Raw genomic sequence first — 17889 nt, forward strand, 5'->3', positions numbered from 1 at the left:
AACTCCTCCCGTGACTACGTCACGGCTGATGCAAAGTTGCACGTTTGGTAGAGCGGACGTAACCAGCAGCCACCTCTGCGTGTTCATTGTCCATCTTTTTGAATAAGATTAATTAGTTTGTGCCTCAACGGATTCGTTGTCGAACCTGGGCCGACATGACAGATATAACAAAAGGTGTGGGACAAGTCTCAGTGGGTAAGGAAAGGATGAGCTCAGTCAGAGCTAGCTAGTTTATTAGCTTGCTTCCATGCATGTCTCGAGATTATTGCATCAGTTCAGGTAATGGTAGCAGCTAGACGACCGACTAACGCTGGTTTCTGGGTCTTTATATATTTGTTCTTTTATATCCATTCATTTAGAGTTTATTAACACAGTTACCGAGCTTTGGCGGAGAATGAATGAAACCCGCAGATAAAGAGCCAGCCACAGGCTAACAGTTAGCTAGGACAGCTGTCGCAGAGGCCAGGGGGGGTGCGTCTGTCATTAATGAATCTCAGTCATTGCTTAATACTAACCACACTTTGCAAATGTCTTAATTACCCTTAAAAGACTGGATTCTCAAACTTAAATTTCACAACAGTTTTGTTTTAGCCTTTAAAAAACGACGGAGGCACTTAAAGTGTCAGTTCTGTATCAGAATATGACTAAATCCAATGACACCGGTGTAATGTCAGGTCTTCATGCTGCTGCAATGAAATTCAGAGTAAATCTGTTAAAAGTGTTAGGTTTAAGGTCAGACTCAAATACATTAATGACAAAAGTGGTAGTGAGTAATAAACCTAAACTGAGATTTAAAGCCTGCCGTCGTTAATAACATAAATATTACAACCAGTGTATCTGATGTGTTATTGCCCTGGTGATCATACTTATGTTTGTCCAGTATCAATAATACATCAGATGGCATAATGTCCAGCCTCAGTTATTGTTCAGGAAAGAAGTTTGCTTCATTTTCTTTTTTCCTTTCTGATCACATGGTGACAGAGTCGAGCCACTTCAGTGAATCCCCTCAAATAACCTCAACAATAAATGCTCATTTACGTTTGAAGTGAAAACAAAATTAATTGAAAGTCTGATTAGATCGTGGAACTGCTTCCACAAAAAAAAAAAAAAAAAGTGCAAAGGGCTTGTGTTGGGCTGGGGATTTGCTCATTTTGAGATGACAGTTCTCATCTATTCTGTAACGCTTGTAAATGTGAGCATTTTTTCCTCAGCTGAGATGTACGTGTCCGACAAATGTGGCAGCGATCAGGATGGCGACGGCTCTGAGCAGAAACCCTTCAAAACGACTCTCCAGGCAAGTAGCTGCTGCATGGGAGGAATGCATGCAGGAATATTTTTGATATATTTTTGGTTGAATTGTCAGCAGCTTATTTAGTTTCTTGTCAAATCCTTCAGGCTCTGTTGTTTGTTGGAAAGGAGCCGTTTCCAGTCATCTACCTAGACTCACAGAAGGAGGGAGAGGTTGGCTTTTTTTCCCCCAACATAAACACATTTAGTCCTCTATTCTGCTGTTTGATACTCTAGTTTACAGATATTATTTGAGCTTCAGGATCTGCCTTCATATACTTTTATGTTTTGGTTATTTTTTATTTGTTGTGTTTGTCAGCGTTGGGCAGTGATCTCTAAGACGCAGATGAAGAATGCAAAGAAGGCTTTTAACCGTGAGCAGATGAAGAGCGATGCCAAAGATAAAAAGGAGGTTTGTATCCAGTATAAACGAGGAGACAGACCAGGAAGCAGTGGACGTGTTTCTTCACGTTGGCGCTGTTTTGTTCTGCAGGCAGAGGACAGCGAGAGGAGAGAGAAGAACCTGGAGGAGGCCAAGAAGATTGTCATTGTGAATGACCCCAGCCTGCCCACGCCTGAAACGGTCAGGCTTCCATATTTCAGACTAGTGCTGGACGATAAGGCCTGAAAATACAATCTCTAGTTCTTTTTCAAACCAAATACAATTTCTGATTTTTCTAGATTTTTCTTCTTTCTTACAGGATGTTAAACTTATTAAAAACAGCTTGTGGATAACGTCATAACTTTTCCAGGATCTAAAATGGTTGCATATCGTGCATAAACATTTACAACCTGACTCATCTGCAGTGTTGGGCACGTTAGTTAAAAACAAAGAATTAATTATAGTTACTAGTTAGTTCTTACAAAAAGTAACGGTGTTAGTAACAGAGTTACATCATTAAAGTTCAAATTTGTTCCCTGTAACAGAATTTCAAATCTAGCTGCATGTTCATAGATCTGAATAAAGAATGAAATGGAAATCATCCACACTAATTTCAAACAGAGAAATCCAACTAACAGTCGTATGAAAACGTGAGCTTCTCTTTATTCTGTTTCAGATGCACAACTCATCAACTTTTGTGTTTTTCCAGGTTAAAATCGGTCATCTGGAGGCCAAGAGAGGTCAGAGAGTGAAGGTGTTTGGATGGGTTCATCGCCTCAGGAGACAGGGTGAGAGGAGGATGGCGAAGGGAAACTGGTCGTCACTTTTTGTGATTCATTAAATTTCCTGTTGAACTTAAATGAATCTTTTCTGTCCTACAGGAAAGAATCTGATGTTCATCGTGCTGCGAGATGGAACTGGTTTCCTCCAGTGTGTCCTGTCTGACCAGCTGGTACGGCTTTACATCGTCACTGAATTCCACAGTTTTCATTGTTTTCATTTGGCTCCAATCAAAGATTTAGAAAAACAGTTATTTTAGCAGGAAGATGAGACCCAGTGAGGGCTTGATCTGGTGCACCAGACTCTAAGTGTTGACTTAGTGATTTTTCTTCAGTGCCAGTGCTACAACGGCTTGGTGTTGTCCACAGAGAGCACCGTAGCTCTGTACGGGATCATCACTCCAGTTCCTGAAGGGAAACAGGTAAACATCTGCCCTAAAACTCACACTCAAACACTAAAACTCAAACATCAGATCCTTTTCCAAGACTTCCAGTAAGTTTGCTCCATTATGATGTAACTAAGATTAAAACCGAGCTTAATAATGGGTGAAAATGGTGCGTGAGGAAGGTGTTCAGTGAGTTCTTCCATCGTCTTCCTCCCTCAGGCGCCCGGCGGCCACGAGCTGCACTGCGACTTCTGGGAGCTGGTCGGTTTGGCTCCGGCGGGCGGAGCCGACAACCTGCTGAACGAAGAGTCGGACGTGGACGTCCAGCTGAACAACCGACACATGCTGATCAGAGGGGAGAACGTCTCCAAGGTCCTCCGGGTCCGGTCCACGGTCACGCAGTGCTTCAGAGACCACTTCTTTAGCCGGGGATACTACGAGGTGAAGCACAGCGGCTGGAGCCCATGTTCAATAAACGTTTTCCTGTTTTAGCTTTTATTTGACAAAAAAATTTAAAGGTAGTAAAAGCTCAGCGATGGGTTTGGTAACGTTGGTCATCCTCGTTAACTCACTGCTGCTTCTTTTTTTGGGGGGGGGGGGTAACTCAGACGGTGCATTTGTGCTCACATTTCACATCGTAGCATCGACTGAGAAGCAGCTTTCACAGCGTTCATACGAGCTTTTTACATTAGCGACAGCGTCCTGCACTGCCAGAGTTCCTCTGGTTCTTTGGCTACAGGGTTTATTTATTCATATAATGTCATAGTTTAAGCTTTAATCTTTTTCCATATTTTGTCAGCAAAATCAAAATAAGCTCAAACGTTAAAATTAATATAAACTTTTACTTTTAACAAATCATTTAGTCCAATTCTATGAGGAGCTGTTTACTATAAAACTGTATAAAATAAATTAATAAGCCCATGAAATTAATTAAAATATAAAATTTTCAGTTAGGTAATAATTTCTTTCAGAAGACTCTCATTATACTTTGAAATGTAAATTTTAGATGGTTGTAAAATGTATTTTTGTTTTTATTTTTCATTAGTTTCCTCTGCGTATTTGATCCTTTGAGTATTTATTTACTTTTGGATGAAACGGCTCTTTCTAGATGCTTCGTTGTAAACCTAAAACCCGACTACAGTAACACTCAAGTAAAAGTACTTGAGATAGCATACAACTTTCTCTACTTCGCTGATGTAGGACTCTATAGCAGCAACCTGTCTGTAAAACGATTTGGCTTCAGGAAAATCCTCTGAAGTGGATGTTGCAGTAAATTTGGTTATTAAACTTAAACAGTTAAATTGTAAAATTACGCGGCCTTAATTTTACTCCTGGAGACCGAACGGTAAACGGTGAGTTAACAGAATTAGACAACTAATAATGAAAACTATCATGGAGAAAATCTCCTTAAAATTCATTTATGTTAATTTATTTAATTGTTTTTCCATCTTATTTAAAAGTTGAGTCTCTCTGGACCTGCATGGACCAAGACCCACCCTCTCTGTAACCACCCTTTCTTCCTCCTGGTGTAGATCACTCCGCCGACCCTGGTGCAGACTCAGGTGGAAGGCGGCTCCACGCTCTTTAACCTCAACTACTTTGGCGAGGAGGCGTACCTGACGCAGTCCTCGCAGCTCTACCTAGAGACCTGCATCCCCGCCCTCGGCGACACCTTCTGCATCGCCCAGTCCTACCGGGCCGAGCAGTCTCGCACCCGCAGACACCTGTCAGAGTGAGTCAGCTGGTCAGCGCGGTAACGGGAAACAATCCCGGGTGTCCGCGGCATAGTGAAAGTTAGTCATTAAAATGAGCTAAAATTAAGGCCATTGAAAGTTCGTAAAAAGGTAGCAAACACAGTTTGACTTGGTCATAAATTTTTCAATAGTATATTTTAAGTTTTCCATTGATGCAGATTTTTAGTTTTAAGTTTGTTTAAAAAAAGACAAAAAAAGTAAAAAAAAAAAAAAAAAAAAATATATATATATATATATATATAATATAAATATATGGATATATGGAAATCTGTAAAAAAATATAAAAATATTATATATATATATATATATATATAAATGAAAGCAGGAGCTGGGCCAGCGTTGATTGGTTGATCGGTTGTGTGCAGGCGTGGCTCATGTTGATACTAGCAAACCACTTTATTGACTTTCATTTTCTAATGTTAGTTGAATCACATCAGGGTAAGCTGCTGTTGAACACTTCTTGTTTTTACTGTTGCAGTGATAATGATGTCAGCATATTATATTTATGGTAAATGAGCATCTGAATTATTTGCTGACTCAGTCATGTTGTTTCTGGTTGACATGATATGAGATGAATGATGGAGTCCTGCTGGGACTGTTGTGTTGACTCTTTTGATGAGGAGAGAGGAAAGCTGGACTGGTGTGAATGTTGTCTACAGAATATTTAGCTTTGGTGATTACTTAGCCTGTGTGTGTGCATGCATGCATGTGTGTACTTGCATGTGAGCATATGTGTGCAGTATATGCAGTATCACGGCCTGTGTGAGTGTACGACTCCTGGCCTGACTTTTTGTCCCAGTCCGGTTCTGCTAAAATGATTCAAAAGACTGTATCAGGGAGCTTTTCCAAAACCTGTTTATTAGCATTTTTTCCAAGTCTCCTGGAAACGGGTTTGGAATATTTGTGATGTGTGTGTCTTAGTCAAGACAACATCACACCCATACCTTTAAGTAGGTGGGATAGCGTTTTGTCTTGGGCCATCATCACGCATGGCTCAGGGCTGCACATCCACCCCTCCTCCTAAAAATGCCACAAAATGTCGTGTTGGTAGTAAAAAATATTGTAGAAGTAGCAACAAAGGTAGTAAAAGGTAGTAAATTGACCTCTAGGATTCCTGCATTAACCCTGCAGTCGAGGACAGCAGGCTGAAAAACACGGATTGAGTTTTCTGCTGCTTCTTAAGTCTCATTGTGGTTTAAGGAGGTGAAATGTCTGTGCTCAGGTACACCCACATCGAGGCCGAGTGCCCCTTCATTTCGTTTGAGGATCTGCTGAACAGGTTGGAGGACCTGGTGTGTGATGTGGTGGACCGAGTGTTAAAATCTCCTGCTGCCCAGCTGCTCTACGACATCAACCCGGTACAGCACACATCTCTGCATACGTCCTTTATCACAAACACTGAAAGTACATCCAGCTCCTTTCGTTGTAGGCGTTTGACAGCCGTCACAGTAGCAGAGTTGATATTTACTGTGATGATTTGCAGAACTTCAAGCCGCCCAAGAGGCCGTTCAGGAGGATGAACTACACCGAAGCCATCGAGTGGCTCAAAGAGCACGATATCAAGAAGGACGACGGGACTTACTACGAGTTTGGAGAGGTTAATATTTAATATTTCATGTTTTTCATTATTTATGCTTCCTTTAAAAAAACAAATAAACTTCTAATCACAGAATAATTAAAGATGGTTTTAGGGAAACAAAAGAAGAATAGTCTAAATCAGGGCTACTCAATTCGGTCCTACGAGGGCCGCAATCCAGCAGGTTTTCCATGTATTCCTGCACCAACACACCTGAGTCAAATTAGGTGGCTCTAACAGCCAATCAGGTTCTACACAATAACTCATTAATTTGACTCAGGTGTTTTGGTGCAGGGATACATGGAAAACCTGCTGGATTGCGGCCCTCGTAGGACCGAATTGAGTAGCCCTGCTCTAAATTATAGGAGGGAAATGTAAACATGAAGAGGAAGAGAGGACATAAAATGATGGTGTTAAAGGTTGTAGTTGTCCGATGCACCTGTAGAGGGCGCTGCTGTCCTTCCTGTAGTTTCAGAACCGACCTGAAAGCAGCAGGAAGCCTCATGTTGATCTATCCAGGGCCTTTTCACACCGATTTACTACAAAAGGCTTCCAGCCGTTTTTCCATTTTATTTCTTTTGATCTAATATATATTTGTTTTTATTTACTGTGATTTATTTTTATTTAACGTTTAATTTATTTAATATTTAATGTTTTTGATTCCAGTCTTTATTTATTCCCCTAATTTCCTCACTGTTATGTAGTTTTTAACATAACTGTAAACAAATTCAGGTACAAGTTTAAACACAAGTTTGTACAAGGTTCAACATTCTTTTTGTTTTGTAATAAGATCACAAAATAATTGAAAATATGCTTTTGGAAGATTTCATATTTATGTAAAATAATTAAATTCATTTTCTAATAAAATAGTTTTGTTTCTTGGTATATTTACTAATGTAAACTGGTGAAGCTGCTTCATTATAATTAGTCATTAAAAATAAATAACATTATTTATATACATAATTAGAATGCATTATTATTTAATAATGTCCAGTTAAATCAAAATAAATAAATGAATGATCAGTTTAACCATTTGCTGTCTGTCCCGCTGTCCTTCAGGACATCCCTGAGGCTCCAGAGAGGCTGATGACCGACTCCATCAACGAGACCATCCTGCTGTGTCGTTTCCCCACTGAGATCAAATCCTTCTACATGCAGCGTTGTCCCGAGGACAGGCGACTCACCGAGTCGGTACGAACTTTGCGCTGATCACAGAGAGGACGGCAACATATGTTACTTAAAGGTCCCATAGTATGCAAAATTCATTTACTAAAAGTTTTCTAACAGTCATAGCCTGTGTATGCGGCCCAAAAATTCTGTCTTCTCTCACTTGCTCCACTATTTAATGAATGTGAGCTCAAACGGGTGAATCTGAGATCTTTCCCTTTGTGACCTCACAGAGGAAATAACCACTCACCCCTCTAGGGGATGCTGTCATTGACCCGCCCCCGGCTAGCTGAATCTGCCCTCTGAAATCACCGAATGGGCACCAGCGAAAGCCCGATCCTCTCCCAGAGAGGAGCGTGGAGAGGGCGTGGACAGGCACCACTCCTGAACATTTAAAGGTTCAGACACAGAAACAGCCTGTTCTCATTAGAGCCGCATCTGGAATGGCTGAAATTAAGGACCAGGGCTGAATTTGGGGAAATACACTTAGAAAACAGTGTTGTTTGACCTCTGACGCCCATAAGAAACTACTGTAAAAATGTACAGCATGGGACCTTTAAAGTGGTCTTTCTTCATGAAGATTTAGACGTTTAAATAGTGGACATGATGTTCTAGCAAGCTTTCAGCTATCCTGACTGAGACGAACTTCAGCTGTGTGGATGGTAGAAAACAGATTTTTACTTTAATAACTTTTGTTATGCCGTCATGAGGATAAAATCACTTCATTTACATGTTAATCAGGATTAATTGTTACAGCAAAGATCAAAAGTAAGTTAATGGACATTTCAAGATGGCGTGGTTGGAACAAGCAGCGGCTAAAACAAAAATCCGCCTTTAATAAAAAAGAAATCTACTTATAAGATCCGTCCGTTCTCTGAATAAAGCGTGTTGAGTACTCGGCGAGAGGTGACCATGTTTTTCTTGTTTTCTAGGCAATGAGAGCATGTAACAGGCTTACCGAGCCTTAACTGGTGTGTGTGTGTGTGTGTGTTCGCTGCAGGTGGATGTGTTGATGCCAAACGTTGGCGAGATCGTCGGAGGCTCCATGCGTATCTGGGACTCTGAAGAGCTGCTGGAGGGATACAAGAGGGAGGGAATCGACCCCACCCCGTACTACTGGTACACCGACCAGGTCAGAGGAAAGCCGCTTCCTTTGTAGTTAAATTCAATACGTTATAGTTCGAATTTAATTTACATGAAGTCATTTAAGCTGTTGGATAACCAGCAACGATCATGCTCGTCAAGAATAAAACTGGTAGTAAAGAAAAGAAACTAAAGTTTTTCTTCTCTTTCTTTCAGAGGAAATATGGCACATGTCCTCACGGCGGTTACGGTCTGGGTCTGGAGCGTTTCCTCACCTGGCTGCTGAACAGACATCACATCCGAGACGTCTGTCTATACCCACGATTCATCCAGCGCTGCAGACCTTGAACACACAAACATACGCTCACATTTACAGTTAGCTGAACATAAAACATGGCTGCGCGCTCTCTCAGCCATTATTACCTCTACATAAAACATCTGACACGTCATAGTTTCCTCTTCTGTAGTCAGCCTAAATTCTGCAGATCTCACAGTGAACTCCGTGATGTTTCACCACAAACATTCTCCGCATCGATAAGTTCTGCTCGTAGCGGCTGCAAAGTTGTATTTCTGTCCACCTTCATTCTAATAAAACACTTCCAGCCTTCCTGCTGTTCTCTACACATCAGCATCCAAATGAAATATTTAGAAACGAGCCACAAATACTAATCTGAGTGCTTGTGGCTGAAAATGTAATCCTACAGGACAAGTCACTCAGAATGAAGACGGAGAAAATATCAAAGTCAAAACAGTTATTCTAAGTCACATTTTCTGGTTCTGGGGACATTTCATGGTTCTGGAAAGTACTGAAATCCGGTGGAAGATGTGTGCATGTGTGCATGTGCTGTCTGTCGGGGCTTGTTTTACACATGTCCCGTCAGCATCAGTGTCTTACTGTTTGTTCTGCATCTCCTTAAAAACTCAAACTGCACTAAAATAAAACGTATGAAATCATGAGACTGAGTTTTCTTCAGTTTAGCTCTTGTCTGGGTTTCCTTTAGCCTTTTTATTTTTTAATTTTTAAATTTCGGCACAAAAAGTCAGTAAATTAGTATTTGGTGGATTTTTTCTTTGCTTCTGGACAGAAAAGTTTAATTATTTGGAGCTTGTTTAATTCCCTTTTAAATGGAGCTACATTTGTAAGGAAAATGCATTTGTGGGATGAGCAGCAGAGCTGAGGATGTGGGTTGATCACATGAAAAAACTTCCCCAATCATCTCTGCCAAACAGCTGATTCTGTTATTGATTTTCTTTTTCTTATGACCCACTGATCAGAAGAGTCACATGGTCCTAATTAAATTCATCCTCATTAAGATAAATGTTTTCCTTTATTTTCTCCTAGAAGTAGTCATCCGGTGATACTTCCAGCTAAATGATTTACCAACGATACATAAATCCATACTTAAGGTTTCATCGTTACCTGATGACTTCAAATAAAGTCAGGTTAAATTCAGTATGAAGTAAAAAGTTAAGTAGAATGGTAAATGGTAAATGGTCCGTATTTATATAGCGCTTTTCTGTACCTGGGATGATACCCAAAGCGCTTTACATTATACATCACATTCACCCATTCACACACACTGATGGCGGAAGCTGCCATGCAAGGCGCTCGACCACGACCAGTAGAAGTGAACGGTGTCATTGAAAGTAAAGATTCATTCCAGTTGGATTTGATGTGACAATTTTATTTAAAAGGAGGCACAACTGTTTGAACAATTAAATTAATATTTATTTTTTAAGCAGCTTCATAATTAATATAAAAACTTGATGCTGGGGGGCTCTGGCCGGGTCTTCCTCTGCCGCCCTCGGGGTGGCTCCGGGGTCGTCTTTGTGGTGGGGGGGCTTGGGTTCGTGCACCGGGATTGCCGCTGGTCGCCCGGATCTCTGGGCCGCCCTGGTCTGGCTCTAGCCTCCATAGATATGATCTCTCTCACCTCTGATCGCGCCTCATTCCTCCTCCTCTGCATGCTGACGGTCACTGAGTGTGCACCAGGTTTATACATATGCTTTTTTTTGTTTAGGTTTTTATTTTTTCTTGTTTTTATGTGTGTTTCTGGTACTTTGGTTGTTGTGACACATCTTGCTGTGCTGTCTGGGTTTTTTTTTTTTTTTTTACAAACTGATGACTGTCAGCTTAGTTTACCTGTAAAAGCTGTAGGAAATTCTCTGCTGTGTTTCTGTACAGGTGTAACAGCTGGTTGTCTGGTGTTAGGGTTGGATTGAACGTCGTTACCTCTATCCACTCTTATCTTTTTTCCACTTTCCTTCTTACTTCTCTCCATTACTGTTCCCATTTTTTTCTGTCCCCTCCAGTCAGGTCCAGCAAGATTACATTAATTCCATTAAAGCAAATAAATAAGATAAAACAATATATTCAAACACATAAACAAATTAAAAAATGAGATTATCAAGAGGAGCCTTGTGTCCATTAAGCTCCTCTTGGCAGAGCAAATTTGTTCGGCACAACAAAGCAGCCAGACCATCATTCTGCCGCCACCATGCGAGATAAAATAATTATATTAATAATAATATTTCCGCTCTACATCTGCTTGATAAACGGATGCATTTATTACTTTTGTAGTCTTGTTAGTCACTCGAAAAATTTTAACCGTCAAATTTGACCGACTCATTTACGCTCTAAATAATTAAATAAATCCAATTAAAAAATGTTTGGAAAGTAATAAACTATCCTTTAAATTTAAATAAAACTAAAGTAGTGTTATTTGGATCAAACACAGAAGAACTGGTTGATAGTAGCTACGTTTCGGAGAGCCCAGCTGGTGTTGATGTGATGTTCGATCGGATTAAAAGTGCTCCACGTAAACGCAGCTATAGATGGAGAGCAAACTGATAAGTACTGTGTCGGCCAGACTCTCCTCTGTGTGACTTTCAGTTGGTTAAAAGCCAACAAATCGCTCAATTATTTTCCCTTCTTCACTCTCAAATCTAAAAATGAATGCCAGCTGGTCAGTATGTGACCGCTCAGGGGTGGAGTCCACAATCACGGAGAAGTACTTTGCTTGCTGTATCTCTGCAGCTACTGTAACTTTCACTCTGTTTCCCATTTGCTGAATTGGCTGAATGTATTTTGGTCCTAAACCATTCAGTTCTTTGTAAACTGACAGCAGGATTTTGAAGTCAATTCTTTGACAGACAGGAAGCCAGTGCAAAGATCTGAGGACTGGAGTTCTAGGATCTACTTTTTTGAATTTGGTGAGGACTGGAGCAGCAGCGTTCTGGACTAACTGCAGCTTTCTGATGGACTTTTTACTGAGACCTGTGAGGACAGCATTACAGTAGTCCAGTCTACTAAAGATAAATGCACTGACACGTTTTTCTAAATCCTGCTGAGTCATCAGTCCTTTAATCCTTGATATGTTCTTTAAGTGATAGTAGGCCGACTTCACAGCTGTCTTAACATAAACAGCATTAAAATCCATTGTTTCTGTTGATCAAGCTGACTGGTCTCCGTAGTAAGTAAGTAAATAAAGTAATAATTATAAAGCACTTTTCACAGATAAAAATCACAAAGTGCTGCTGCTGTACATAAAATAGGTGCAATGAAACAACATAACAATTTAATAAAATAAATAAAGAAAAACCTGCGGTGGACTGGTGACCTATCCAGGGTGTACCCTGCCTCTCACCTGTTAAATGCTGAGATAGGCTCCAGCTTACCCACAACGGACAAAGATAATGAATGAATGAATGAATGAATAAAGAAAAACCCTCAACCAAAAGCTTTCCTGAATAAAATAATCTTCAACTACTTTTTAAAATAGTCCATGGAGTTGACCACACGGACGGAGAGAGCAAGTCTGAGGGTCTAAGGCTGCAGCCTGAAAAGCCGGGTCTCCCCTGAGTTTTAGACCCGGTTAGATGTGGACGATAAATATTCTCACAAAAATGACTCCAAAAGCTCAAAATGTATTTTTTAAAAGTAAAAATATACATACCCTATTTAGGCCCTAATAGTGTATGTATAAGTATATTTGTATTTAAAACCAGTTTCTATAGTATTTTTCTAAACACTGCTCTAACCTGCAACTTGCTCTTTAAGACAGAGGTGAAGATAGAGCTCACAGTACAGACAGGACACAAGATGGATGCTGAGTTACCATCAATCGGGGGTGCATCACTGAGAAAATAGAAAATGTTCTGTAGTGATTCTTTAAGATTGGATGTCCTCTGAGTAGGACATTTTAAAAGGTGACGAGCTGGAAATATTCACAGAAGTTAAATATCTTGGTGTCATTCTAGACTCTTTCCTTAACTTGAAAAAGAAATATCAAGCTCCAATCAACGTCAGCTTGCATCAGACCATCGCTGACCATCAAAGCTGCCAGAATGTTCCTGCATGCCATGATTTTCTCTTACATTGATCATTGCTTCACAAACTGTTCACTCACAGCATAACTGCACTCAAATCTATAGAATCACTGAACAATAAGACTAAAAATGAACTTGCTGTGATGTCATCTCATGTCCACGGTGTGATGTTGGATAAAACAGTACAGTTTAATGAGATGATCATCTTGAAATGATAACATCTATTTGAGGTTTGAAAATCCTCTCTTCATGTAAGGCATTGTGTATTAAATTAGCTTCTACATCTAAGGGATTATCTGGGTACAGACAACTCATGTCTGACAATGTGCTTCAGGTGGGAAACTAATGGTTTCTTCTAGTGAACCTTCCAGTGAGCAGTTACTATGGAATTGATTTACCTCTCCTTCTGGAATAGAAAACCCCAAATTTCCCTCAGCTCAGAGTTAACATCCTCAAGTTTCAAGTCAGAGAGTCAGCATACACACAGGTCTGATCTTTGTTGGTGTCCTGTGGTTATGTTGAACTTCTGAAGATGGACATGACTGAATCAACATGTTTAAAACATATCCATCTAACCTTTAGTTGAACCTGCTGGTTGAGATAACATCTCCAGAAGAGAAGAGCAGCAGCAGACACAGACACTTTATCCAGGAACAGTTTCATCTGATCCACCATTTCTCATGTCTGGTTTATTTCCTTTCTCCAGGAGATATTCTGCTCTAATATTCTTCCCTGTGCTGGAGTACAGATGTTGAGTTTATTAACAAATTACAATATTGGAAGTATTTAACACGTCTGCTAACTCACTGTATGGTTTAAGGAGTTACACGGTTGATATGCACATTTAAATGAATGCAAAGATATTGCAATATGCATGATGGTATATGGACCAGTCTGGGCCCAAATGCCAGATCCCAGTCCACCCCTGGTGTACACTGGCATGTCTCTGTGTGTGCGCATCCGAGCAGAACTCAGCGTGTGCAGCATGTAGAGGGAAATTATGGGATAAGCTTTGTGCCACTGGGGAGCGAATCTGAATTCTTTATATTTGAATTTGAATCATTCAATTTGAATCTGATTATGCCTGTTTGAATAATACCTTAAAAAACCGAATCCAAATGAACATATTTGATATTGAATCTTTGTTTTTTGAATGTGTGTATTGGTAAAGTTGAAACTTTTGTATTTGAAAAAATTCATTCCCTAATTCATTTACATAGTTCAGTTTCAGTTCTCTCCATTCAAATTCAGATCTGAAATTCAAATTCAGATCTGAAATTCAAATTCAGATCTGAAATACAAATTCAGATCTGAAATTCAAACTTTTGTGCCACACATTCGGGACCTGACGTGAGGCAAAACAAGTGGATCGCAGATGGAGTAACGTCAGTTTTGTGCAGTTGTTCTCAACGGCTACAAGCAGGGGAGGGCGAGGGGAGGGTGGCGGCGGGGAGAGAGAGAGAGAGATGCTAAGATTCAGGCCAGCCACTCTCGCTACAACAGCACTTGCCGTTTCTGTAGCGGTAGTTACCGTTTCCTCAACGGTCTCAGCGGTTTGCTGTGGGCTGGTTGCAGACTTTTCACATTAGTGGTAACTCCTAATACAAGAAAAATATGTGTAGGTTTGCACAGATTAATCTGCACCTCAAGTGACGTACATACACCATGTAGGCTATAACGGACCAGTATGCGCTGTCACAGACATGATCTGGCGTGTCTGCAGCACAGAGAGTTAATTACTAAAATGTTTCCAAACCAACGCAAAAGATCAAGCTGGTCTGTTACAGCTTACATGGTGTATGTACGTCACTTGAGGTGCACAAGAAAAATATATGTAAGTTTGCACAGATTTTCACATTAGTGGTAACAAGTCTGCAACCAGCCCACAGTGGCAAACCGCTGAGACCGTTGAGGAAACGGTAACTACCGCTACAGAAACAGCAAGTGCTGTTGCAGCAACAGTAACTGCCGTTGTAGCGAAAGTGGCTGGCCTGGATCTTAGAGTTTCTCCATTCCTCTCTCCCCGCCACCACCACCCTCCCCTCGCCCTCCCTCTGCTTGTAGCTGTTGAGAACAACTGCACAAAACTGACGTTACTCCATCTGCGATCGACTTGTTATGCCTCACGTCAGGTCCCGAATGTGTGGCACAAAAGTTTGAATTTCAGATCTGAATTTGAATTTCAGATCTGAATTTGTATTTCAGATCTGAATTTGAATGGAGAGAACTGAAACTGAACTATGTAAAGGAATTAGGGAATGAATTTTTTCAAATACAAAAGTTTCAACTTTACCACAATACACATTCAAAAAACAAAGATTCAATATCAAATATGGTCATTTGGATTCAGTTTTTTAAGCAATTATTCAAACAGGCATAATCAGATTCAAATTGAATGATTCAAATTGAGATATAAAGAATTTAGATTCGCTCCCCAGTGGCACAAAGCTTATCCCATAGAAATGAGGTGCTGTGGTATAAATAGGAAAATAACTTCAGACTGTTTAGTTTTACTACAAGCACAAAGTAGAAACCTGTTCTTTAAGAAACGTAACCCTCAGGCTTCAGTGTTTCATTCACAGGTTGCGCCTTGCAGTTAGTACGTGAAACTGTTCATACCTCAACTTCATGTCCTTGTTAGGATACAGAGAAATCCGTATTTAGATGTCAACTTGTGGTAACCTGCCATCTCATGTGTATTTCTGCATGAACACTGAATGGAAGCTGAAAGATTAAATTGGAACCAAATCGCAATACAGGTGAGAGGAACTGCAACTACATGTTTTTCCACATGATTCAGGCCTATTTCTGACTGTTTCTGATGCTGTTCAGCAGCTGTGTATTTGTGTCCATCTTTCATTGCAGGTACTTGAGGTCACTCAGCCGCTGTTGTACAGACGAAACATCAAGACCTCGGTGGCAGTTTCTGTTGTGGTCTGGAGTCTTCCTCTTGTTCATGTCCTCCCTGTTTCTTTGCTTTTGAGCTCAGAGGAACGTTACCTCTGTTCACCTTCTTCCTGGTTGGGATCTTGAAAGCCCTGTCTGCAGCTTGCAGTGCCCCTGCTGATTAAAAAACAGAGTTGTGGTCATTCTGTTTGTGGTGCTGCTGATGTCACACAGCTCATCCTGCCCAGCATCATTTGGTTTCTGGCAGGAGAAGCCAGAAATAGCCGGATTTTCAGCATCATGTCTTTCATCTTACTTAGGATTAGACCTCTCGTATATTTTAATCAGGAAAGGTGCCATAGACAAGCTTTTTGCCTCACTGTGTTGATGTAAAACGTCTTCCAGTCATCAGATGAGCAGCTTGAGTAATAACGTGTCAGCTTCATGTTGTCAGATTAAACAGATCTTACTTTGATTTGGAAATCTCACAGTTCCACAGCTGTAATAGAGAAATAGAATGTAATGTAATAGAAAAAAAATGTGTTTTTATTAACTTTTCCAGGGCCGGAGGGATTAAATTTTCAGACAGGGAGTTTTATATTTAGAACTGGCCCACATCTTATTAATGTGGAGTAAAGTGGATAAATGGAACATCTGTACACTAGTTATAAACCTGTGGTTTTTATTACTAACTAGAAGCAGCGCAGACCCCCACCATGCCAAAGATTGTGGGCGTTATTTTGGAGTTAGAAGCTCTAATGGTAAAATTATCCCTATCTCCTGATAGTGAAGAGTCCTTTAAACAATTTCTGCATCCAGGCGGTGATCACCCCCAAAATCTAATCCTTATTCCTGCTTACATTTATAAGATTTCCTGAAAATGTAGTCAAAATCTGTTCGTAACTTTTTGAACAGACAAACCATAGTACAGAGTACAGGTGTAGTTATTTATTGCAAAAATAAAAATACTAAATGCCTAATTTCTTGTATTATTGCACCAGATTAGAAAACAATGGCTAAACAGTTTTGTTTCTTTTGTTTTTTTTTTGTAAAATGCCTGTCACTTGCAGCAGGTTTAAAAGCTAAACACACAGAGTACTACAGAGACTGTGTTATCACATCTTAAGAGACCAAAATGAAGATCGAAATTCATCTAAAATGGGAGCAACTTGTGTTTCACACTAACCACTTTTTGACACCTTGCTTGATTCATCTTCATGTTTGAGTTTGTGGTGACCTTCTTTCAGCTTTGTGACGCCATGATGATGTGAATTACTTAAAGCAGGTGATGTGACAAAAATAGTTGGGGATAAAAGGAGCTCCGGACACCAACTTCATAAATAATAAAAAAGGTTTACAAAAAGTGACATGTTAAACAGATATGTAGCAATCTGTGAGGTCTCTGGGCCACTTGAAGAGAATCCGCCTGGCTGTCTGTATCAGCTCAATAGAGTCAATAGAGTCTCAATAGAGAGACAAAGAACATCCCTAAGCTGACATCTGGAACCATTCATGAGACTTGTATATGGAAACAAAAGACAGCAGATATGGAGTCTAGAATTCGCTCAATCTCAACAAATGGCAGACTACTACAGCTGCAGTCAAATATAGTCATAAGCTTTGCAATGCTGAGAAATCTAATCATGAACCTGCAAAGCTGTGGATCAGACACTTCAAGCTCATTTTAGATTTGACCCACTGATACATTTTCCATCAGGTACATAAATAAAAAGAAAACTATTTATTCAGCAATACACACATCTACTATAGTGTTATTCTCCTTCTTTTATGTTAACTGTACTCTATAGATGCCTCTGGAATAACTAAACACATCTCTCTGTGGTCAGTATGTACACTGGTGCACGGGGACCATTCAGTTTGTTTTGAACAACACAGGAACGAACACCTCAGCATCTATTTATCTCTACATTTAGAAATATTCAGGCTAACCATCAGTCAACACAAAGTAGACTGATATTATTGTCCATCTTATTTATGACTTATTTTTAGTCATTTTTTCTTTCTTGAGGTGATCTATTTTTTTTTTTTTTTTTTTTTTTTTTTACTTGTCGTGTACAGCATCACAGCAAGCAAAATGATAATCTGGTTGCTGTATGGTGCTGAACAAATTTGCTCTGCCAAGGGGAGGCCTATGGGTAAAGCTCCTCTTGAGATTGTGATTAATTTATTAATTTACTTTGAATCACGGAATCTATGTAATCTGGCTGGACCTGACCGGAGGGGACAGAAAAAGATGGAA

At 40.0% G+C, this 17889-nt stretch overlaps 1 protein-coding gene across 2 annotated transcripts; it reads left to right on the forward strand.

The window, feature by feature from the left end:
* On the forward strand, window positions 1–9371 carry nars1 (asparaginyl-tRNA synthetase 1). Of its 2 annotated transcripts, none has more exons than XM_041970269.1 (15): window positions 1–195; window positions 1212–1294; window positions 1396–1461; window positions 1607–1699; window positions 1781–1870; window positions 2379–2457; window positions 2551–2621; window positions 2784–2870; window positions 3054–3275; window positions 4367–4566; window positions 5811–5946; window positions 6072–6185; window positions 7224–7355; window positions 8332–8463; window positions 8631–9371. In XM_041970269.1, exons 1-15 carry the CDS (start codon window positions 156–158, stop codon window positions 8760–8762), a joined length of 1677 nt encoding a protein of 558 aa, XP_041826203.1. In that variant the 5' UTR covers window positions 1–155; the 3' UTR covers window positions 8763–9371. The 2 variants fall into 2 exon arrangements, with proteins under 2 accessions (XP_041826203.1, XP_041826204.1); XM_041970270.1 differs by having other exon boundaries at window positions 1–174.
* Window positions 9372–17889: the final 8518 nt, after the last annotated feature.

The sequence above is a fragment of the Melanotaenia boesemani genome, chromosome 19 (assembly GCF_017639745.1).
Source record: "Melanotaenia boesemani isolate fMelBoe1 chromosome 19, fMelBoe1.pri, whole genome shotgun sequence".
NCBI lineage: Eukaryota > Metazoa > Chordata > Actinopteri > Atheriniformes > Melanotaeniidae > Melanotaenia > Melanotaenia boesemani.